Source organism: Podarcis raffonei, chromosome 1, assembly GCF_027172205.1.
Source record: "Podarcis raffonei isolate rPodRaf1 chromosome 1, rPodRaf1.pri, whole genome shotgun sequence".
Taxonomy (NCBI): Eukaryota; Metazoa; Chordata; class Lepidosauria; order Squamata; family Lacertidae; genus Podarcis; species Podarcis raffonei.
Window position 1 is genome coordinate 2,406,284 of NC_070602.1, and position 24,738 is coordinate 2,431,021.

Here is a 24,738-nt window from a genome sequence, read left to right on the forward strand (position 1 = left end):
TGGTGGACCACCAGCCCATTGGCCTCAACAATGAGGCACAGCTACTTCTCCCCCACCCCAAAAAGGAAACCACAACAGCCAGGAGAAACCAAGCACAGAAGCCCACAACTTGGGTGGTTTAAAAAGATTGAGCAAATTCATGTTGGAGAAGGCCACTGATAGCCACTTGTCATGGTGGCTATGTTAATAATAATAATAATAATTTATTATTTGTACCCTGCCCATCTGGCTGGGTTTCCCCAGCCACTCTGGGTGGCTTCCACAAAGACAAAAAATACACTAAGATGTCACACATTAAAAACTTCCCTGAACAGGGCTGCCTTAAGATGTCTTCTGAATGTCAGGTAGTTGTTTATCTCTTTGACATCTGATGGGAGGGCGTTCCACAGGGCAGGCACCACCACCGAGAAGGCCCTCTGCCTGGTTCTCTGTAGCTTTGCTTCTCGCAATGAGGGAACCGCCAGAAGGCCCTCGGCGCTGGACCTCGGTGTCCGGGCTGAACGATGGGGGTGGAGACGCTCCTTCAGGTACACTGGACCGAGGCCGTTTAGGGCTTTAAAGGTCAACACCAACACTGTTCTGCCCTCCACAGTGCAGAAGATGGAGCAATGCTTATGAATACCAGTTCTTGGATTCTGCAGGAGGGGAGAGGGCTTTTCTGCTTGAATCCTGCTTACAGGTTTCCCAGAGGCATCTGTTGGCTGCTAAGAGAAAGGGATGCTAGTCATCTCTGCCAGTCCCATACAGTCAATCAGTTTCATCTGCCATTCTTCCAGAGTGGGTAGATCTTGCGTCTTCCAATACTTTGCAATGACCAGGGAGAAGAGTCGGCAGAAGAAGATTGGAAAAAATTTAAGGACTATTTACAGAAATATTGCAAAATTAAGGAAAGTTGAATGGTGTTGGATTGAAATTGAGTGGTTCCTAGCTGTAATGATATAAAGGAACATGGATGGGGGAAAAAGGGTTTGGAAAATAAGGGGATATTATAAGCTGTAATGCTTTAAGTGAAGGATTTGCTGAACAAATAATTTTAAATGGAATACAAGAAGGGGAGGTATGAGGAGGTCTGAGAAATTTGTTATTGAAAAGTATGTTTCATGAACCATATGGTTTTTTTTTTAGTTTTTTTGTTTGTTCTTTTTTGTTTGTTTAAAAAATTGGAAAATTTAATAAATATCTTTATAAAAAAAGAGAGAGAGAAAGGGATGCTAGACTAGATGGGCCTCGTTTGGTCTGAGATATCTCAAGGGCTTTCTCATGAAGAGGGAACAAGATTGTTTTCTCCTGCTCTGGAGGGGAGGACTCAATCCAATGAATTCAAATTACAAGAAAGGAGATTCCGACTAAGCATCAGGAAGAACTTTCTGACAATACGAGCTGTCCGACAGAGGAACGGACACCCTCAGGAGGTGATGGACTCTCCTTCCTTGGAGGTTTTTAAGCAGAGGTTGGGTGGTCATCCATCATGGATGCTTGAGCTGAGATTCCTGCATTGCAGAGCAAGTCTGGGCAATGATGGGTCACCCCCCCACCCCAAACAAAACCCTCCTGGCTTTATCAAGATAAACTTTCTATAGAATGGTTTGCTTTGATTTTGTGGGCCTTTATTCTTGCAGCGTTTTAAATATCCAGCACTAAACTTGCATCACTAGAATGTTTTTGAATTATTTTATACACGACTGCAAGCCGACTACCTGCTGGATATAAAGAAGTGCCAGCATTTATAAATAATCCAGAGGCATACAGCTCAAGATAAAACCCCAACAAAATCAACTTGCCAGAAGCCAGGAATGGCTCTTTGTTTGCAAAAGCACCAGATGCCTCTACACACCCCTTCTGCAAAACAAGACTCCTTCCTCTCCAGTGTCTAGCAGTGGAGAGCATGTCTGAACTCAGAAACTGCTCCACGCCACAGGCTTCTTTGTTCCTGGAAACTTCTGAGTGATGAATCAAATCTCCCAGGAGAATTTGAAAGTGGTGGCACCCAGAAACCAGAGGCCTTTCTTCTGGGCATCGTCGGCCAAGTGGTGCCAAAGAAGGACAGAACTTTTTTTATGTATGCTACAACAGCAGCAAGAATACTCATCGCAAAGTATTGGAAGACGCAAGATCTACCCACTCTGGAAGAATGGCAGATGAAACTGATTGACTGTATGGGACTGGCAGAATTGACGAGCAGAATCCGTGACCAGGGAGAAGAGTCGGCAGAAGAAGATTGGAAAAAATTCAAGGACTATTTACAGAAATACTGTAAAATTAAAGAAAGTTAGATGGTGCTGGATTGAAATTGAGAGGTTTCTAGCTGTAATGATATAAAAGAACATAGATGGGGGGGGAAAGGGTTTGAAAAATAAGGTAATGTTACAAGCTGTAATGCTTTAAATGAAGGATTTGCTGAACAAATAACTTTAATTGGGATACAAGAAGGAGAAGTACGAGGAGGTCTGAGAAATTTGTTATGTAAAAGTATGGTTTATGAATTTTATGCTTTTTTTAGTGTTTGTTCTGTTTTTGTTTGTCTGTTTAAAAAATTGGAAAATTTAATAAATATTCTTTTAAAAAAAATGAAAGTGGTGGCACCCAACTCTATATTCACCTGGCTGGGAACATGCACATATCCAGACCAGGGTACTTGCCTGCATTTTGAAGAAATGACTATTTCCCTCAGTGGCCCTCCCTCATCTAGGCCTGGTAGTAGGTATACTGGGGAATGTTATTTCCCAATGGCATCCAAAGTAGGGATGCCATATGTCCATTTCCCCCCGGACACGTCCTCTTCTTCAGAGTTAACATTTCTGTCCAGGCAGATTTATAAAATTTGGAAAAATGTCTGGGGTTTTTTTGTTTGGTACGAATACCATTCTATTCGTACTGAGCTGTAAATTCCTTCAGCAACTAAGGGCTGAGGAAAGCAACCGGCAGCTTCACTCACTCACTCACTCAATCAATCAATCAATCAATCAATCACTGGGCTTAACCGAATTCATTTCTGGTCATCTATGCCTTGGTAATAATAATGATGATGATGATATTACACTGGTACCTCTGGTTGCGAACAGGATCCGTTCTGGAGGCCCATTCGCAACATGAAAGGAACGCAACCTGCAGCGGCGCGTCTGCGCACGCACGGGTTGCAATTCGCCGCTTCTGGGTTTGGAATTGCCCAAGAAAGATGCTAAATTATTTTTGTATGCCACAACTGCTGCTCGTATTTTGTTAGCTAAAAAGTGGAAAACCTAAGAATTACCAACAATAGAAGAATGGCAGATGAAGATGATGGATTTTTTGGAGCTAGCCAAGCTAACCGGAAGAGTCCGTGACCAGAAGGAGGAGGAGTATCAGGAAGTATGGAATAAATTCAATGATTATTTAGTTAAATTTGTTAAGTTAAACTAACTGGAAATAGCTTGCAGGTACTTAATGGGCTCAGGATTTTATTTATGTTAAGTGATGAATTAATATGTTTAATTCTATAAGGTGAAGATCTAAGGATGTTAATGTTTAAGTTAAGTTTCATAAAAATTGGGATTTGGAAAACCGTTAAAAGGACATGCAATGAAATTCAACCAAGGGGAAGCGAGGAAGTCACTTAAAGTTAATAACTGTAATTTTAATAAGGCTATGATTTATGTTTGTTTTGTTTGTTTGTTTTGTGTGTGTGTGTTTGTTTGTTTGTTTGTTTATTATATGGTGAAAACCAGTAAAAAAAAATTGGGAGAAAAAAAGCAATTCGCCGCTTCTGCGCATGCGTGTCACATCATTTTGCACTTCTGCGCATGCGTGAGTGGCGTAACCCGGAAGTAACCCTTTCTGGTACTTCCGGGTCACCGCGGGACATAACCTGAAAGAACGTAACATGAAGCGGACGTAACATGAGGTATGACTGTAATAATAATAATTTATTATTTATACCCCGCCCATCTGGCTGGGTTTCCCCAGCCACTCTGGGCGGCTTCCAACAAAGTATTAAAATACAGTGGTCTGTTAAACATTAAAAGCTTCCCTTCCTTTCAAACCCCAAAAACACATAACTTGGAAGTATCTGCTGCACCATCTTCTCTGCAATAGCCATGAATGCAGAGATTAACATTTGAAATGGTTCGCTCTTTTTCTACACACCCACCCAACTTTTAAAACCTTTTCAAACTTCTTGTTTGATGAATATTTGAGGATGAGAGCTTTAAATACTGGGTTTGAGAGCATTTTCTTGTCTCTTAAAAGGATTGCAGGAAGAATATGAGGCCAACATGCAGCAAGGCCCATTTATTAGAAGCCCCTGGAAATAATTGGCATTATTTTAAGGACCGTGATATTTGTACAGGCTCTGACAATGCACACCTCGGTGCCTCTTCTTGTCATGAACTAAGTCTTCGCATGATGTAAACTGAAGACTCTTCGCATTTTACTGTGGGTCTAATTCATATGACTGGGATCCTCCCTCTTCCAACCTTGACACATCTCAGCACCTTTGCAAATATCTACTATCTCCAAACCCACATTCAGTTTAGTGGACACTACAGGAGAGGGGTCTGTGCAGAAGCCCCTGATTTCAGGCATCCCAGAGGCACCCCAGGGATGATGGGAATTGTCATCCCAAAACATCTGGAGGGCTGCGTTTGCCTATGCCTGGACTAGGGTCTGGGAGACCAGGGTTCGAATCCTCACTGGTTTACCTTGGGGGCCAGTCACTGCCTCTCAGCCAAACCTACACCACAGGGCTGTTGTTGGGATTAAGTGAGGAGAGAGAGAAGGAACCATACATGCCACCTTGAGCTCCTTGGAGAACAGGGACTCAGCTACATTAGGAAAAAACCCACACCCAATGTTTTAAATGCATTATAAACATGCAACACCAGATGGCGCTGTAGAGCAGAAAATTTTTCTATGTGATTTCACATAGCGTTTTTTCTCTCTTTAGTTATAATGATTTAATTTGTGACTTATTTATAGCATTTCTTCTCCCGTGTGCAGATCCAGCCCAGGTAGGATATAAATGCAATAAATAAATAAGTGGAGGGGGACGATGGAGATAGTGAGGGAGAGACTTCATACACGGCTTAAGTGCTGGTGTTGTGTGGATACAAAAAGGGAGGAGGAAGGTGCAATTGCAATGCAAACTCTCATCGGCCAATTCCTTTGCTGCGAGTCTCGGCTTGACGTATAAATGCAGCGATTAACCGTCCCTCTCAGCCTGCCTCACCTGAACTAACAAGGCTAGCATCAGCCAGAGAGAGAAAGGATAAAAAGATGGTGCTATAAAGATATCTGATTCATTTGGCCTTGTCATCAGGTCTTCCCGTCAGGCAGGGCCAACCTTGAAGCACGCTGCTTTCTTCAGCTCCCACCCGATGGGAAGACCCAGTTTGCGTAGCATCCAAGCCAGGCCTAAGCAAACTTGGCCCTCCAGATGTTTTTGGGACTACAACTCCCATCATCCCTGACCACTGGTCCTGTTAGCGAGGGATGATGGGAGTTGTAGTCCCAAAACATCTGGAGGGCTGAGTTTGCCTATTCCTGATCTAGACACCCAAGGTAGCTTCTAGCGAAGAGCTCGGTTTGGAGAGAGGGAAGCAATCGAGGGGGAAGGAAACACAGCCTTCCAGGACTGCAAAGGCGTTCTGCAGCAGCACTGCAGCCTCAACTTCTCTGCAGGAAAAACAGCACTTGCTCCATCAAGAGGACGTCGGGTGTGATGCACACAGCGGAAACGTAGGCACCTGCCTGATACTGAATCAGTGCATCTAGTACGGATTGGCAGTGGCTCCCCAGAATTTCAGACGGTGGAGCTTTCCCAGCCCCGTCCAGAGACTGAAGCTGAGATCTTCGGTGTCCAAAGCAGGTGCTCTACCCACTGAGCTGCGAGGCTAGCCGAGTGTGATGGTCTGGGAATTGGATTCAGAGGCTGAACCTGAGGAATCCCAGCCTGCACAGGAGTCCCCGCCTCCAGGACCTGCTGAGCCGGGGCTTGAGCTTGAGCCTGAAGGGTCCTCACCTGTGCTAGATCCTCAGGTGCAGGCACCAGCTGAGTTTGCTCTGGCCCCTGAGGTGCTGGAGGACCCATTGCCTGCAGGTGCTCCACTCCCAGCTCCGTCAGGGGAAGGTGAGGTTGCCTCTGGGCCCGGTAACCCTCCAGCTTCTCCTGAGCTGCAGAGGCTCAGGGCAGAGAGGCGGATTGAACTCAGTTCCTGCAGGAGGAGTGCTTGCCTCCAGGCCAGGAGAGGTGAGTCACCTGTGGACCGGGGCTGCCCTATGCCTCAGGGCAGATAAAAGCCAGCCAGCCCCAGTCCCAAGTTGCAGGAGCAACTATGTTGGTAACCTGTTCCTGCCAGCACCCTGTCCTGCTCTTCTGCCACAGTTCCTGACCTCACCCGACTCCTTGCCTTGGACCCAGCTTCAGCCTTGACAGACAGCCTCCATACCACACACTCGACCTCAGACTGGACTCAGACCTTGCTGCATGGTAACCCCCCGGGACCACCACACCGAGTCTGTGTTCCTGCCCCTCCGTTTTGCTGCTCTCCTCCTGCAAAGACCCCGTAAAGGGACCAGAAAACTGCCGCACATTAAAGATGCCATAAATACTCTCTCCAAAGTGATAACTATGTATTGATTCCTCTCTCATTTGGGATAAGGGTCCCAAGGAGTCAGCAGGTCCAAGAATTTTCACTGTTGCAAGATGAAAACACAGCCAAACACACACACACACACCACCACCACACATACAAAAGTCTCTCATTACTTCTCTTGCAAATTGTGTGGTGATTCATGCTACTCCATGTGGTTTTTGAATGGGAGACATAAAAACATGAGACCATAAGAAACACTTGCTGGATATTTATTCATTTATTAATCTATCTTTTTTTAAAAAATGTTTAGGGGCGCTCTCATTTTCCTACTCATATTGAAATACTACCCCTCAGCGAAGCCAACCTAAGATTCACAAAATGTTTAGGGGCATGCGTATCCCCAGAAAAAAGCACTGTATCTATCCATTTATTAGATTCAGGGGTGCCAACTTGAATCAAAAATGGGGGCAGGTAAGCCCCCCCCCCGCATAATCAATCGCATGGCGCAGTGCACGCACACCATTTGAATGGCAATGCCCATCGCCTTTGCGGGGGCGGACTGACCCCTTCAAATATTTTATTGGAGGGGGACAAAGACCCCTTGGCCCCTAAGACTTGGCTCCTATGATTAGATTTGTATAGGATTAGGCCATGTGCCCCATCTTGAGCTTCTGGGAGGAAAAGGTAGGGTAGAATCAATCAATCAATCAATCAATCAATCAATGGAAAGTCTTGCTTTTAAAGAAAGCTATTATCAGGGGACTGCCATTGGAATAGGGGAGGGAGGCAGGTGGCCGTTGGAATACAGAGAGCCCCCAAAACTCCTGAGGAGCAGTTTCTCTTCCAGTGGTGGGAAAAGCCTCACCTCCAGTGGGGAAGAGAGGGAAGGGGCCAGCCAGGCGAGGAAAGGGCTGGAGGATGCTGCTGAGAACCCCAGCGCCTCACCTGGCCAGGCTGGGGTGCCGAAGTTCTTACATTGGGGGAGAAGCCAGAAGGGGCCACTCCCGGATTCTGCAAGTGACTGAGACGGACATTAACTTGGTAGATCTTCACTGTAAATAGTTGGCACAATAAAACCTGTAAAAGACAGGTCGGAGTCCTGCCTGGTTACTCACGAGCAACCACGACCAGCATCTGACAGCTATCAAGTTTGATAGCAATTTAGGGGAGCTGGGTATGTTTAGCCTGCGGGAAAGGACACAGAGATGGCATGAGAGCCATCTTCAAATATCTGAAGGGCTGTCACATGGAAGAGGGAACAAGCTTGTTTTCTGCTGCTGCTGCTGCTGCAGAGAGGAGGACCTGAACCAATGGATCCAAGTTACAAGAAAGGAGATTCCGACTCAACATTAGGAAGAACTTTCTAATGGCAAGAGTTGGAAAGGACATCCTCAGAAAGTCATCATCATCATCATCACTGGAGGTTTTTAATCAGGGCAATCTGTCCGGGATTCTTCAGTGGTGATCCTGCAACGTAGAGGGTTGGTATGGATGACCCCTGAGGGTCCCTTCCAATTCTACAATCCTGTGATTCTATGATCCACTAGAAACCAGATCAATCAGCCTTCTGTAATGAGCTGTGCATCTCTGCAGAAGGTCTTTGGATCAGCCATACAAATCTCTCTGCCCCCGCACCCACCCAAGCAGGCCGACGTAAGAGTTAAAACCCGATGAAAGATTGGTTGTTTCTCTAAATTTTTGCTGGAGTCCCTTGGCTGTGCTGGGAGAGAGCGCAGCATGCTATTTAGAAATGCATGGCACTGCAGCCCCAGCATAATGAGGTCCCTGTTCTCTGCTGAAACCGCTTTGGTTCCTATCGCACAATATCCAGAATTGTACAGGGTTAAACCCATATGATACAATAACCACATTCAAAACAGCGCTCCCAAACAGCCACAGACCACCACCAGCAGCAGCAGCAGCACCCCCCCAAAAAAAGACAGGCTCACGAGGACAATCATCACCAGCTTGGGGGGAAATAACAAGGAATAATGAACTGCGCCCCCTGTTTTTATTAGGCTTTCTAATGAGGAAGGTGCATTTCAAAAGCTGTGTTTTGGGAGGGAGAGGTTTCGCCAGACCTCCTTTTTCGATGTTCTCCTTCCCACCCACAGCAAATCCCACCCTCCTTTTCACTCTCCTTAACGCATCAGACCAAACACAAAGCGTTAGGCAAACGTGAGCCAGCTCCGATGACATCCATCCATCAAGAACCACCGAGCCAGCCCCCATTCATCTCCCCTCTCGCCCCGCTTGGCGGCAAAACGTGAGAAATGAAAGGAGCGACTTGGCCAGCAAAAGCCGACTTTGACTACAGCCTGCTCAAGAAACAGACCTTTTCTAGATGAAGAAGCACCAACCATTATTATTTTTTAAAAAAAGCAAATTGAACAGATACCTTTCCATTGGCACAGAATTTCTCCCACTAGCTGTGGCAATAGAGGGGAACTACAACGCCCATCATCCCCAATGACTGGTCATGCTGTTTGGTGCTAAAGGGAGGCAGAAGGGCTGGGGCCTTCCTGTTAGCAGAGATGAAACCAGTTCCCGCCAGGGGCACAAAAATCACCTATCACTCTATGGATTGTGTGGCATTTGTCGCCGCAAGATCAAAAGGGGCAGAAACTCCCTGTCCTTCTTGCACCACAGCATTAAAGTGTGCAGTAAACTGATTTTTTTTCCCTAGGGGGTGGGCAAGGGCTGATGTAGCTCATTGCTGGGGATGCCAATACAGCTTTTTGCCAAGGGCACAAGAAATGCCTCTGTGTATAAGAGCTCATAGTTTGCATGCCAAAGGTCCCAGTTTTTTATTCCCAGGATCTCCAAGTTGGATGGCAAAGGCTTCCACCAGAGTCCTTGGAGAGCCACTATTAGTCTGGGTAGACCAAAGGTCCCCAACATGGTGACTTTAAAAGTGCCATGCCCTCCAATGCCTCAGTGGCAAAATATGGGGCACAATCTTGCCAGTTGCCATCTTCCCATTTCCCCCCGCAAGAGAACGGTGCCCATTTTGGACACTGTGCCCTCGTGTGAATTTGCGCCGCACTTCAAAATCGCACGAGAGAGCGCTGTCCTAGAAGGGCCACCATTCTCTCGCAAAAAACACACACAGGATGTCCCGGTTTTCCCATGACACTTTCAGGGTATGCAGTGTGCCCACCAGTACTGATGCCCATTAAATACCCCACTAAAAATCTTATTCAACATTCAAGCTGCTGTTTGTTCTTTCTCTTTGCACTGGATTAGGTACATGCCTGAATTTCATTGGATGCCAGGATTGGACACCCGCCCTCCCTTCTGTGAAGAACAGGAGAGCGGTGTGGCGGCCATTTTGTGCCACACACAACACAGCGGCCATTTTGCGGTTGGCTCCCACGGTAGTTTCTCAAAATGTGCCCTTCGGTCTGGTGTAGAAAGCACTAAGCCAGAAACATCTAGAGTACAGCTCAGCGCAAGACAAAGTCCAATAATATATGGATGGCCAGAGGTTCCTCAACTTATCTCCAGGAGTTTACACTGTGACTCGTCTCTCTGCCACCTCCCTCAGAAATGGGAAGACTGGGTACCAAAGTCTTTCTACTTTTGACCAAGTGCACTGAGATTTATTGGAACTGATTTGCAGAACAGTTCAGCTCTTGCAGTCGGCTCTGTTGGGACATAGGAGCTTGGGTCATGCAAAGTTTATTTCTGCTAGCCAGTGGTTGGCCAATACACTGGGATTTCCACTGTTATAGGAATTCTAAGGTCTCATATATATAAAGCGTATGTTCATAAATTTACAAGGCAAACACATATGTAAGTATATAAGCCACATGTCTGAAATAGTGGGAGAACAATCCTGAAGCCATTTTGACTCTCCCAAACTGACCTCAAATATTTCTCTGCAAGGAGGAAGGAAATGGGGAAAGCTTTCCAATTGTCTTTGGACTGTAGGGGCTTACCCTTTCCTGCAAATACCGTCTGGCAAGTATCTGTTAAGCCGAGCACACTATCAACATGCGTAAGAGTTTCAGGAACTATTTACCATCTCCAAGGAATGGCCAGGCTACCCAGAAAAGGCAATCAGATAAGGCATGATCAGGTATCCTGGCAGACAGGAGAGAAGCAACACACTCAAATTTCTGCTGGGGACCATCTCTTTCTGTGATGCATGTATGGTATTTGTGGAGTGGTCTTGGGCTACAGGGTGGGCAACTTCAAAAGTCTATATAAGATCTTGCACACCATTGTTCTGGGTTCCTCCTCCCTCCTGTGTGTGGTGAGTGAGGACCCTGTTGCAACAGTTTAATAAAGATCAGGCTTACTAGCTGCTTTGCTTCTCAATATTCTCTGGTTGGCCTCTGTTGTTTTCTCCTACCGATAGAGAACCTATGTAAGGACTCTATATGGGCTCTTGGGTACCCCATAAGGGAAAAGGAGCAGTTTTTTTCTTATAACACCAAGCAGCAAGCTCAGCTTTTGACTTCTAAGAAACTTTCACAGAAAATCTCAGAAAGGACCTGGTAGGGATACAGCTGTTACCTGGGACCAGGGAGACCACGGTGCAAACCCTACTCAGCTATGAAGCCCACTACTGTCTCTCCTTAAGACAGTCACTGTCTCTCAACATAACCGACATCACCGAATTGTTGTGGGGATAAAATATAAAGCAGCAGAGAAGCGTGTACATCAGCCTTGAGCCCTTTGGAGAAAAGGTGGAATTGAATGCAACCATTTTAAAAAGAGAGAAGTGTGTGTGTGTGTGTGTGTGTGTGTGTTTTCATTCTTGCTTTCCTTCTCTCATGGCTGACCAAGATGGGTGACATGCCTGGCACTCACACAAAAATCCAAATGTGTCCAAAGGCCTAAAAAAAAGTTAATGTCCCCTAGCAACATTTTTATTTTTAAAGGAAACCAGAGAGTGCCTTCTCTGAAAGGCCATGGATGGGGTAAGGCAAGAGCCCCTTATCCATATTGATTGATTGATTGTTAATTTGTTTACCCCAAAGACAAAACCTTTTTCAGACATTGTGGTGAGGAGGGAGAAATATAAGCAATGCGGTGAGGATCCGTTTGCTTCCTTGATTTTATTGGCTATTTTATGTAGGCTTTAGTGTACCATCAGCACTCTAGTTTTCTGGAATTACACGAGCTATAAATACAGAGCTCAGCCTCTGTGGCACATGGGACAAGAGCACTGGAGGTCTTTTTTTCTGCCTGGAACCAATTTATTATGCTGCTCCTGAACGTCCGTGATTTGATTTAATATTTGTATTCTGCTTTTCCAGCAACAAATGCTGAGCTAAAAGTGGACCAGAATAATCACAACCACATTAATAAACAACAAACATGCCATTACTATGATATCAAACACAGCAGTATGTTAATAAAGAGAACAACAACCGTTTGGGAGGCAGCGCCCAGCCAGATCGCTCAACTCCCAGATTTTATGATGTGGTTTGTAAGGAAACAATCAATTGAAAAGAACCAGGGGATGTTTTCCTGAACCTGTCATCTGGGAGAAGTATATATTGTTATGAAAATTCTGAGGTCTCAAATATAGAATAAATGCATAATTCTTGCTTTTGAAACTTGTTGGCCATGTGGGCCTCTTTGCATTGTTGGAGCCCTTCATAATTCCCCTTGCCTGAGAGCACATAGACCAGGGGTCAGCAATCTAAGGCCCATGGGCCAGAAGCAGCCCACGGAGGTCATTTGACCAGCCCATGAGCCGAACTGAGCCGCCCGCACACGCACTGCGCTAAACCAGCATGGCACAGCGTGGGGACTCGCTTCCGTGGCACCAGATTCAATGTGGCAATTCCCAGACCATCCGCAGGCCAGATTTAGAAGGCAATTGGGCCTGATCCAGCCCATGGACCTTAGTTTGCCAACCCATGGCCCAGATGCTCTGCATAGAGGGATCACCAGGTCCAGCTGGGCTTTCTGATTGTCATATCAATGATCCTCCTCTTCCTCTTCCCAGTATTGATGGTTTGTGTAAACTCTGTTAATCTTCAGGAATATCACACCTTGACCTGCCTGATCCACTGTGACCCCACCTTATGTCTGATGTATTTCTGGTTTGTAAAGGGGATGTCTGTCTTCTCCATGCTAAAAATGCTAACCTTCAAAAAGAGGTGTCTCTCTTTGTCCTGGGTCTCTCACCTGTTTAGAAGAAGAAGAAGAAGAAGAAGAGGAGGAGGAGGAGGAGGAGTTTAGATTTGACATCCCGCCTTTCACTCCCCTTCAGGAGTCTCAAAGTGGCTAACATTCTCCTTTCCCTTCCTCCCCCACAACAAACACTCTGTGAGGTGAGTGGGGCTGAGAGACTTCACAGAAGTGTGACTGGCCCAAGGTCACCCAGCAGCTGCATGTGGAGGAGCGGAGACGCGAACCCGGTTCCCCAGATTAGGAGACTACCGCTCTTAACCACTACACCACACTGGCTCTTACAAGGAGGGCTGGGGGACACTGTGGTAACAGAAAAATAAAGATCTGCCTTGCTTCCCACTGGACCCTGCTTCCATCCTTTCTTCTCTGACCAATCATGGACTTAGGGGACTCTTGGGGAGTTGGGCAGCCAAAGCCAAACAAGAATTTCCCCTATAACAATATTATGGGAAGAGGCAGTGTCGTGCAGTGGTTAGAGAGTGTTGGGCGAAGACCTGGGATGCCAGGGTTCAAATTCCCCACTCATCTATGAAGTTCACTGGGTGACCTTTGGGCCCAGTCTCTGCTTCTCGGCCTCACCTACGCAGCCTAAATATACTCAAATCCTTCGACTGTTCCTCATAAGGCTTGGTTTCAGGACCCTTGATCATATTGGTCACCCTCCTCTGCACACCTTCCAGCTTGTCCGTATCCTCCTTAAGTTTTGGTGTCCAGAACTGGTGGACACCACTCCAGGTGGAGTCGGATCAAGACAGAAATGAGCAATACTATGGCTTGCCTTGATCTGGACACTAGACTTCTATAATTCAGTAGACTCCAGCAGAGCTAGAATTTGACTTCTGAGTCTTCTGAGAATCTCAGGAAACTCTTACAGCTTTCCAGAACTTGACTTGAAGAGCGAACTTTTGCTATTCTTCCTCCTCCTTCGAGAAAAAAGGGAGAATTGTCCTTTTGCAAGCTCAATCTCCTTGATATTTCTTATGTTAATGATCTCACATTTTTTATCCTCCTTGCTGTAACAATGGCTCCTTGCAGCCATGCTGTGCTCTTCCCTTTCGTTTTACTTAAATGATTGCCCCATGACACCCCTCTTGAATAAAAGCATGGAAAGGGAAAAGCTGAGCTTCTCTTATTATTAAGCAACATTAGACTCGTGTTTGTTCTCCATTTAATTTGCATATGGAGAGTTAAAAACCACTCCTGCCGGGATTGACAAAGAGGTAATTCTAAGGTTGGGTTCTCTCCCCCCAAGAAAATAAAGTCAGTATGCTAAACAAAGAGGCTAACAGGACCTTTTGTTCAACCTTTCCAGGAGCTTTGAAAAATGCTATCAGCTTCCCACAATCACCAGAAATACATGGTATCACACAGAGATGTGCCCGCTTCCAGCAGATCAAGGAAATGAAATTGGGATTGTGTTGAAACCGACTCTGAGCCCACAGAAGGGGGAACAAGGAGAGGGAGAAATCTAAGATCACCATAAAGCGGGCAAGGAACCATCCTTGATCTGGCTACTGACGGCGGCCGACAGAGTCTACTACAAACTGGCTGTGGTTTCACATATTTCATAAGAGCATAAGACAATAATACGAGGCTGCTGGATCAGACCAATGACCCATCTGGTCCAGCAACCTGTTCTCACAGTGGACAGCCAGATGTCTGTGGAAAACCCACAAGAACTACCCTAGCAACCTTGCACAACTCCAAGACAACATTGTCTTCCCAATTGCCCAATTCAACGAGCAAACAGCACAGCTGCCCCAGCATTCATAGCAACACTGCAAGGCAGTAGGAGAAGCTCATTGAATGCAGACCTCTGCTACTCCTACAGCACTTGCAAGGGGCTAACCCTGCTTCTTATGTCCTAAGCGTCAGGCATGCCCTCTAGGTGGGTCAATCAGGGTCACAATCCTGTTTCACATAGCAGCCAGCCAACGCAACCACAAACAGAGTCACAAGACAACCCCAGTCTCCAGCAACTAGTATTCCATGGTAGGCTACCCCTGAGCCTGGAGGCTCCATTGTTCACTGCTGTCTCAACAGGCACATTGCACACCACCCTGTGACCCTGATGGATAAATGACAGTCTAGGTCTATAGCAAATAAATGTAGCCCTCATGACTAACAGGCAGCAAGACATTGACTCATGCATTAAGTAATGAAGTAAGTTTCCATCCTGAATCTATTGTCAATCAGTTTATGAAAGCAGACTCTTGAGAGACAGGTAGAAAAAATTATCTTGGATCTTCCAACAGCATATATCATCTGTGATCTGTGATTACTAAGACCCAACACAGGTTTCTCAAAAATAAGTCACGTCAAACAAACCTCATTTCTTTTTTTTGATGGAATTAAGTTTGATGGAACTTGGTGGATGAGGGGAATGCTCTGGACATAGCGTATCTTGATTTCAGTAAGGCTTTTGACAAAGTCCCTCATGATATTCTTGCAAGGAAGATGGTAAAATATGGGTTGAACGAGGTAACTGTTAGGTGGATTAGTAGCTGGTTGGCAGACTGAAACCAAAGATGACTCATTAATGGTTCCTGTCATCCTGGAAAAAAGTGCCAAGTGGGGTGCCACAAGGTTCTGTCCTGGGCCTGTTGTTGTTCAAAGACTTTATGAATGACTTGTATGAAGGAATTGAGGGGGCGTTCATCCAATTTGCAGATGATGCCAGACTGGGAGGGGTAGCTAATGCAGCAGAAGACAGAATCAGAATTCAAAATAATAATAATAATTTATTATTTATACCCCCGCCCATCTGGCTGGGTTTCCCCAGCCACTCAGGGAGGCTTCCAATAAAGTATTAAAATACAGTGGTCTGTTAAACATTAAAAGTTTCCCTAAACAGGGCTGCCTGCAGATGTCTTCTAAAAGTCTGGTAGTTGTTCTTCTCTTTGACATCTGGTGGGTGGGCGTTCCACAGGACGGGTGCCACTACTGAGAAGGCCCTCTGCCTGGTTCCCTGTAACTTGGCTTCTCGCAGTGAGGGAACCAGCAGAAGGCCCTCGGCACTGGACCTCAGTGTGAGGGCTGAACGATGGGGGAGAGAAGCTCCTTCAGGTATACTGGACTGAGGCCAGATTGGACCTTATCAGATTGGAGAACAGGCCACAAGCCAACAAAATGAATTTCAATAGGGACAACTGTCAGGTTCAGCTCTTAGGCCTTTCATCCTAAGGTCCCATGGCAGGTTACAACAATTAAAACACAATGTCAAGAATAGTTTGAAACAACATACAGTCATAGAAATGTGGTGGGTCCTACAGTCTGTCTAGAGGGGAAACTCCCCAGGGAGGAGTCCAGCTCTGACCCTGGAAGTGGCACCTCTTTGGACGAGGAGTCTCAATCAGCTCCCCAACCAAGTCTGTCTGCCCGTACCAGTTCTGCAGAATGGCAAAGAAGCCTTCAGAGGCTGTTGGGAGAGGCCACAAGGACTCTCCAAGGTCCTGAAGTACCCAAGGCTGCACGTCTCTCTCCCAACCATCTTGCCCTTAAGATGCTGCTGAGTGCAATTTCCACCAGCCCCAGCATGATACAACCAGGTAGGCTGGGATGGTTGTGAGATGCAGTCCCAAACCTCTGGAGGATATCAGGTTGCAGACGGCTGGTTCAGGGAGCGTTCCGCAATTCTTTCTTCTGTAGCTAAATTTAAACAAAGAAAAGATTCCTGGAACAGCCTGCACATGAGTGGAGCATAAGAGGAGCCTGGTGGATCTAGTTCAGCATTCTGTTTTTTTAAAAAAATATATATTTATTGAAATTTTCAAAAAATAAAAAAGAAAGACAAAAAAGAAAAAAGAGAGAAGAAAAAGAAGAAAAAGCAACAGTTGAAAAAGTTTACATTACTAGCTTTCCATACCCAAATTCCTTGACTTCCCCACACCTGCCCTTCTTGTATTCCAATTCCAATTTTTAGCTCAGCAAGTTTTTGTCCCCACACTTTACCTTGTTTTCTCTGATTCATTTTAATTAACCAATTTTAACTTATAAACCTTAATCTTTATATTTCAAAACTTATTCTTAAAATACTTTTCCTAAATTCGCCCCATCAATTTAATTAACCCATTTTAGCTTAAAAACCTCAATCTTTATACATCAACACTTATTCTTAACAATCTTTGTCTAAGGTCGGCCCCAAATCCCTCTAGTTCAGCATTCTGGTCTCACAGGGGCCAACCAGATGCTTGTGAGAAACCAGCAAGCAGGACTCAAGCACAAGAACATTCTCCTTTCCTCTGGTTTCCAGCAACAGGTGTTCAGAAGCATTGCTGCCTCTGACCATAGAGGCAGAGTATAGTCATCATGGCTAGTAACCATCAATGGATTTTTCCTCCATGAATTTGGCCATCTAGGTTGGTGGAGGGGAGTTTCATACTCTAACTCTGCGCTGAATAGAGACGTACTTCCATTTATGCATCCAGGATCTTCCAATATTCAACTTCATTTGATGTCAACAACTTCTAGTGTTGTGACGGTGGGAGGAAAACTTTCTTCTCTCTACTCTCTCCATGCCATGAATAATTTTTACAAACTTCTATAATGTTACCTCTTACTCAGTCGTCAAAGATAAGCAGGGCTTGGTCTGGCCAATGGTGGAACGGGAGACCACCCTGGGAACTCTCTGCATGATATTTTGAGTTCCACAAGAAAGGGAACATAATGCTTTAAAGGTCCAGGTGAATCCCTGTAAAACTGGACAATTGCACTGGGTCTCTGTGAACTCTGTCCAGGGCTGCAGGAGATTGATTATATATTTTAAAAATTGCCGCTAGCTTCTGAACCCACTGAACTGAAGCATCTCTGAGACGGAAATTAATTACCTTTCTTCTACCTATTTGCAGAGCAAAATCCTTGATTGAGCCTTCTTAGCCCTGGCAAAATATTAATCATAATATTCATACTTGTGTCAAGATTTTAGATTATTACCAGTAACTGTTATTTTTTTAATAATAATAATAAATCCATCAGACACGTTTTGCTGAGATTTAAAGGCTCTCTGGCAATGCAGATAAGCAATGAAAACTGGGAGATCAGCCTTCCCCAAGTAGTTCCTCTCCAAATGATTTGGACTGCAACTTCCATCAGGCTCAGCCAACGCTTCAAAGCAACTGGAGAGCAACACGCTGGAAAAGCTGTTTTAGAGGAAGCAAGAGAAGGGCATTCTCAAAGCTGCTGAATGCCCTCCGTTTGAATTGTTGACCCTTGTTTCCAAAGGCCATAAGAGTGTGGCCATAAGAACAAAAGGAGACCCTGATATATCAAGCCATTGGCTCCTGCAACCCAACATCCTGTTCTCACAGTGACCAATGAGATGGTTGTGGGATACCTGCAAACAGGACCTGCTGAATATACTCTCTGTGCACAGGCAAACTTTCCAGTGTACATCTGCTGTTGGTTAGTGGCAGATGATGCCAGCCTAGTCATGGCAATGGGAAAAATACTAATAATTTATTACTTATACCGCACCCATCTGGCTGGGTTTCCCCAGCCACTCTGGGGAGCTTCCAACAGAATATTAAAATACAATAGTCTATTAAACATTAAAAGCTTCCCTAAACAGGGCTGCCATCAGATGTCTTCTAAAAGTTTGGTAGTTGTTTTTCTCTTTGACATCTGGTGGGAGGGCGTTCCACAGGGCGGGTGCCACTACCGAGAAGGCCCTCTGCCTGGTTCCCTGTAGCCTCACTTCTCGCAATGAGGGAACTGCCAGAAGGCCCTTGGAGCTGGACCTCAGTGTCCGGGCGGAACAATGGAGGTGGAGACGCTCCTTCAGGTATACTAGACTGAGGCCATTTAGGGCTTTCAAGGTCAGCACCAACACTTTGAATTGTGCTCGGAAATGTACTGGGAGCCAATGCAGGTCTTTCAGGACTGGTGTTATGTGGTCTTGGCGGCTGTCCCCAGTCACCAGTCTAGCTGCCGCATTCTGGATTAGTTGTAGTTTCCGGGCCACCTTCAAAGGTAGCCCCACATAGAGTGCATTGCAGTAGTCCAAGCGAGAGATAACTAGAGCATGTACCACTCTGGCGAGACAGTCTGCAGGCAGATAGGGTCTCATCCTGCGTACCAGATGGAGCTGGTAGACAGCTGCCCTGGACACAGAACTGACCTGCACCTCCATGGACAGCTGTGAGTCCAAAATGACTCCCAGGCTGCGCACCTGGTCCTTCAGGGGCACAGTTGCCCCATTCAGGACCAGGGAACCCTCCACACCTGCCCGCCCCCTCTCCCCTAGGAACAGTACTTCTGTCTTGTCAGGATTCAACCTCAATCTGTTAGCCGCCATCCATCCTCCAACCGCCTCCAGGCACTCACACAGGACTTTCACCGCCTTCACTGGTTCTGATTTAAAAGAGAAAACACCCAAAAGCAAATCTTGCTGCCTTACTGAACTCTCAGAATAACACCACAGCAGAAACTCTGCAATCCCCAATGCGTACAGGGTGTATATCTGAGATTTTGTGTGTGTCAGCTAGTTTACACATGTGCTTTTGACATTGTAAATAAATATACATACATTATAATTCCCGAGTAAGGAGATGGCCTTTCCCCAAGGTGTTTGCTTAGCCAATAGCTAAAAGGGACACCTTAAAGCAGTGGTTCTTGAGGGGTGTGTGGCAGGCGAGGAAGGCAAGTGTGGCAGGAAGATTCAAGGGCAATCAAAGAAGCATCTAACCCTTTCAGTGTAGTATAGTATTGTATAGTTTTGTTTTAGTTTTTTTCAGAACAGAGATAGATATCTTCAGTGCTTTTTTTCTGGGGGTACGCAGAAGATGCAAGAGCATCAAGTGATTGTGCAAGCTCATCCCTCTCATTGAGGCCCATACGCAAGATGCTCATTTATAATTATATTTTGGAAATTATTCCTGTTCTTATGTAGCTGCATTATTTTATACTTTCTGGGGATGTCCCATGATCATATTATAAAGTAGCTGTGTTCTGTGCTATAAATCAAGCCCTGCTAGGGAGTTGTTCCTCCAATGTATAAGAAGTACACCCAATAATCAATATCTATCAATATCAATAAAAGCATCAATATTCATACCAATATCAATATCAATTTAAAAAATCAGTGTGAGCCCAGAGAAAATAGTTTGAGAACCACTGCCAATGGCTAGAAGATGCTTGCTTAGATGAGCGTTGCTAGCCCTTGATTGCTGGTGGCTACTAGCTGTAGAACAAGTTCTGCCTATTTTGGTGAGGTTTAATAGGAAGCTGTTTACAGGTTAGGAATCCAGAGATACCAAACAGGAGATGCCTGGGAGTGTTGACGTCCCCCCCACCTCACCCCACACAATTCAAGAAGGAGCTTTAACTGTGGAAACTCCTTGGTTTTGGGGGAACAACTGTCATTGCTTAAAAAGCCAGCTCTTGCCTTCCCTCTCCAGCTTGGCATGCATTTTTTCTGAAGCAAACAGGTACAGCAAAAGAAAGTGTTATCTCTCCAGGACAGTCTCATCATTAGGAAACTGACCCTGTGAAAGACTGCCCCCTAGAGGCCTCTGCTGCTCAAGGAGAAGGTGGTGAGCACAAAACATTGAAATAATTCAACTAGAGTTGCTTTTGCTGAACTAGGCATTTTGGACAATACTACATGGATGGCCCCATCTTCCACAGAAGGGGCGTCTTAAAATCAGAAATGATCTGGATCTGAGCACCCTGCTAAGCCACCCAACAGCCTACCTGGGTATCCACAGCACTGCGAGGTTCACAAAGGCTCCATTTCCCAGCCCCCACTGGGGCAGGTGATTCCAGATGGCCAAAGGTGGATGTGCAAATATCCAACCGGTTGATGCAGGACCATCACAAATGCCAAAGCAAAGGTAAACCCACAAGAAAGAATCCTTAGGGCAGTCTGCACACACCAAACACAAAAAAACCAGATTCCAGCTGTGTGCAATAGCCAAAAAAAAGGAGATAAAGGAACCTCAAAAGCATGGCGGGCAAGACAATTCTTTATCTGCATTTTTTATATAAAAGAATCCTTTTCAACAGGAATTGACGGAAGGGTTGGGGTATTGCCGACTAAGTCCTACCAACCGTCTCTAGATGCAGACTCGCACCCAAAACCTGCAGGTGAAATTCCTCAACCAACCACCGTGTTTTGAATGGGGAGTGTGAGTAGAATCACACACCATTTGCCAGGGGAGAGCTGTGTGTCGGCTGCCACATCCATGCACTCTCATCACCAGAGCACAGCTCACCCGGCGTTGAGCAAAACGGCAGCGGGAAAGGGTTATGTCAATCACGTGCATTGCTGTGTGCCCGACTCCAGGAATCCCACACTTCAGAGCCACCAAGACTGACGGCGGCCTGTTTCTTCCTGCCCACATATAACATGCTGTCTTTGTGAGAAAAGAAACACACACACACTAGATTGAATGAACATCCTGTCCTCCGAGGAGAACCTTTTGTAATGCACACTCACACAAAGAAGGTTTTTTCCCCCCTATATATATATGTACAACCATGGTGCCAAATAACACCACCTGCCATCAAAACTCAGATCTGCAGGAGTCACAAAATTGGGCAGGGACATCAACAGATGGTTGGGGGATCATTATAAATTGAATATAACCAAACACAAGTCCAAGTGCCATTAGAGTGCTCTGTTCAGGGGTGAAAATCTCATGCATTTGCCCCCCCCCAAAGGAAATATTATGAAACTAGCATAGAACTTCAGCAACACACATTCTCTGCATGCAATATTTTTTTGGGCGTTCGGCTAGGAAGGAAATTGGTGGAAGTGTATGGGGGATACTATCAAGCACACCAGAGGAGAGGAATTTGTTTGGGGTTTTTTTCTCCCCAGGAACAGGCCACCTAGAACAGCTAGAACCTGGTTTGATCGCGGGAAAACCACACAAGAGGCAAAATTCCCAGGGCCCAAGAGAAACCACTCATCGTTACCAAATGGCCATCCAGGCACCAGGGGAAACCAATGGGCCTGCCCCTCTGGCCCAGAGCCAGCCCTGCCCACTAGCCCCCTTTCCAGAGAGGATGCTCTTCAAAGAGGCATGAAATCCATCTCTTCCCTCTGTGTGTGTGTGTGTGTGTCATCACTAGCTGGAGAGAAGAGACGCGGGGAAGGTTTGGCCTCTCTCTGGGTTCGGCATTCCCCACATCAGAAGGCTGTTGCCAGGGAAATGGAATGAATGAGAGAAATTCAGAAGGAAAATGCAAAACTACCCCCACCCCTACCAAAGCAAAAAAAGAAAGGGGGGAGCAGTTACTTTCAGGGGGAGAAAGGGGTTCGATACAGAGGCATGGAGCCTTGTCTCTTTTCGGTGCAGCAGGAGGAGGCTGATTCTGGGGAGGAGCAGGGGTTTTTTGTACACACATATACACACACAATTGCCGCAGAGAAGGAGAAGCAAGCTGCCTGCCTGCCTGCCTGGGGAGTGAATGAATCTTCCCTCCCCCGCCGCCCCCTCGCTCTGCCAACGTCAGCCGGAGATTTGCATGGCACAAGCGGCGCCCACCGCCGTCTCCTCCTCCTCCTCCAAACCGGGCACCGCGGCCATTGGAGCCGGCCAGCGCTGTGTGTGCGTAAATGTGCCACGCTGAAGATGCCGCCCGCTCTCGGCTGCTTCCAGAGGGTTAAACTCCATCTCCCCCTGGCTGCCAACCCGAGTTAATTTCCACCTCCACAACACCGGGGGTTGGGGAGATTTAATAGAGGGTTATTTTTAGCATCCTTCCAACACGCGCGCACACGCGGGCGCACACACACACACACACACCAAAAACCTTCTACAGGGAAGCTTCCCCCCGCAAAAAAAGAGAGAGATCTGAAAGGCCACCCCAGAAATAGATGCGGGAAAGTTTGCAGCCTGTGAAAACCTCTCCTAACCTCCGCTCACCGGGAAGCAGGGCTGAGAGGAGTTCAGGAAACGGGGGGGGGGGGGAGGGAGGGAGGGATGGAGAGAGAGAGAGAGAGAGAGAGAGAGAGAGAGAGAGAGAGAGAGAGAGAGAGAGAGAGAGAGAAGTCTTCTTCAGCCTCCAAGACTCTCTCTGGGCTCTGCTGACATCTCCGCACACGCCTGCCTGTCTCTGCAGCCTCGGATTGCACCCACCAGCCTCTCCGGGCGCCCATCACCAGGGCCTCCTGCCCACCAATGCAAGACCCCCTGGAGGCTCCCAAACCGAGCCCAGAGGTGGAAAGATTCCCCCCTCCCATGTGCAAGCAGACCGTGGCTGGCATCGCATCTTTCGGGGGGAGGTGGCGAGGGATGAGGCAAACGAGCCTCCTTCTCTTTCCCGAGGTCTTTGCAGCTGGTATTTAGACAGCTGCGTGGAGAAGGGGAGCGGGGGCCAGCAAGAGAACAGAGGGGGCCATTTACGCGCCCAGGAGAGCCCGGCCAACCTAGGCAACACGGAGCTCCAGAAAGCCCGGAGCTGGGAGGATGGAGCGGTGGACGGAGCGAGTCAGAGACGGACCGAGTCCTCCCGGGCATTGCCCGGTGCCCAGATGTGCCACCGGCTGGATTTGCAGCTGGAGGAAGAAGAGGAGGGAGCCTGGGGCTTCCTCTCCTCTCCTTCCTTCCTTTGCCCACCACCCTCCGCCAAATCTCCCGTTCCTCCCTCCCCGCCCCAAAGTCAGCTCCCTCCAAACGGTCCCTCTCCCTGGGATGCCAGCCCCCTCCACCGTTCCTCGGTGGCGCAGAGCAGGTCCCCCTCCCCTCTCCCTCGCTTCCCGGACCGGCGGGGAGGTGGGGGCAGCAATCCGGTCGCCTGAGCCAAGACCCGAGTTCGAGCCTCGTTCGGTTGAGATTTGGGGGTGGGGGAGTGCGAAAGAGCTGCTGTTTGAGCCCTGGAAGGTCGGGGGTGCGAAGAGAAGGGTCTCCATGCTTGCAAGGTCACCACGACGCGGGAGGTGGGCTGTTTTTTCCCCCTCCGGTGGAGAGAGAGAGAAAGAGAGCAGTAGCGAGCCGGTGGCCGGCACTCACCGTAGACGCCTTGCCCGGAGATGCCCTCCAGCAGCACGGCGAGCAGCCACACGGCCCCGTAGGCTAAATCCATCTTGGCGGCGGCGGGAGCAGCGGCAGCCACATATCCGGGCGGAGGGGACCGGGAGCAGGAGGAGGCGCGCCCCGCTCGCTCGCTCCGCCACGGCCCGCTCGCGGCTCCCGAGGATGGAGGAGGGCGAGGACGAGGATGGAGAGGGAGGCAGCGGCGGCAGGAGGCGGAGGCGGAGAGGAGGCGCCCCCCGGGCAGGAGGCGACGCGCGGCGGCGGCGGAGGCTCCGAGCCCCGGCTAGATCGCGGCGTCCTTGCGCGGCGCACTCTGCTGCGGCGGGGCCGGCGGCTGCGGCTCGGCGGCGGCGGAACAGGGCGCAGCCATGGCGGGAGCGCCCCCGGCGCACTCCCGGGCCTGCGGGCGGCGGGGCTGCTGGCTCTTTCCTCCTCCTCCTCCTCCTGCAGCGGCGGGCCCGGGCTGGGAAAGGCAGGATGCGCGCCTGGCAGCAGCTGCGGGGCTTGCGCGCCGCGGTCACGTTGGGCGCTACGTGCTCCGAGCCGCCAGCCGACAAGGCAGCCCCGAGCCGGCCGCGTCAACCGCGCGCCGCCGCCGCCGCCGCTACCGCCGCCACAGCCGCTGGGACCGCTCGTGCCGCCGCCTCTCGCTTCTCCTCCTCGCGAGCGCCGCGGAATGGGAGGCGCCGCGCCTGCCTGCCTCCTGCTTGCCCAGCCTCCGCGCACCTCCTCCTTCCTTCCCTCCTCCTGGCCTGTGGGAAGCTCGCCGGCTTGCGGGCAGCACCGCACGCTTCGTCGGCAAGCGGCTGGGTGCAGGGATCTGGCTCACGTCTGCTTGGACATCTTTGGCTAGGGCGCGCCGACCTGTCTCCTGGGGAGAGTCGAGAGGGGTGGAAAGAGGTCCTTCTTCACGCAGCGCATAGCTAAAGCGTGGAAATGCCCCCTCCTCCGGCGGCGGCCACCGACTTGGAGGCTTTAAAAGAGGCAAACAGATATTGGCAGAGGAGACGGCCCTCGATGGCTACCAGCCAGAATGG

At 48.0% G+C, this 24,738-nt stretch overlaps 1 protein-coding gene across 2 annotated transcripts in view; it reads right to left on the reverse strand.

Annotated features, from left to right (window-relative positions):
• The window catches only part of MDGA2 (MAM domain containing glycosylphosphatidylinositol anchor 2), a 396,877-nt gene extending 372,970 nt beyond the window's left edge, over positions 1-23,907 (reverse strand). Inside the window, exon 1 of one of the 2 annotated variants that reach the window (XM_053382658.1) lies at positions 23,678-23,907. In XM_053382658.1, the coding sequence (XP_053238633.1) occupies positions 23,678-23,750 (73 nt within the window). In that variant the 5' untranslated portion in view covers positions 23,751-23,907. The remainder of the gene's footprint in view (positions 1-23,677) is intronic. The other variant, XM_053382753.1, reaches the window with a different exon arrangement.
• Positions 23,908-24,738: the final 831 nt, after the last annotated feature.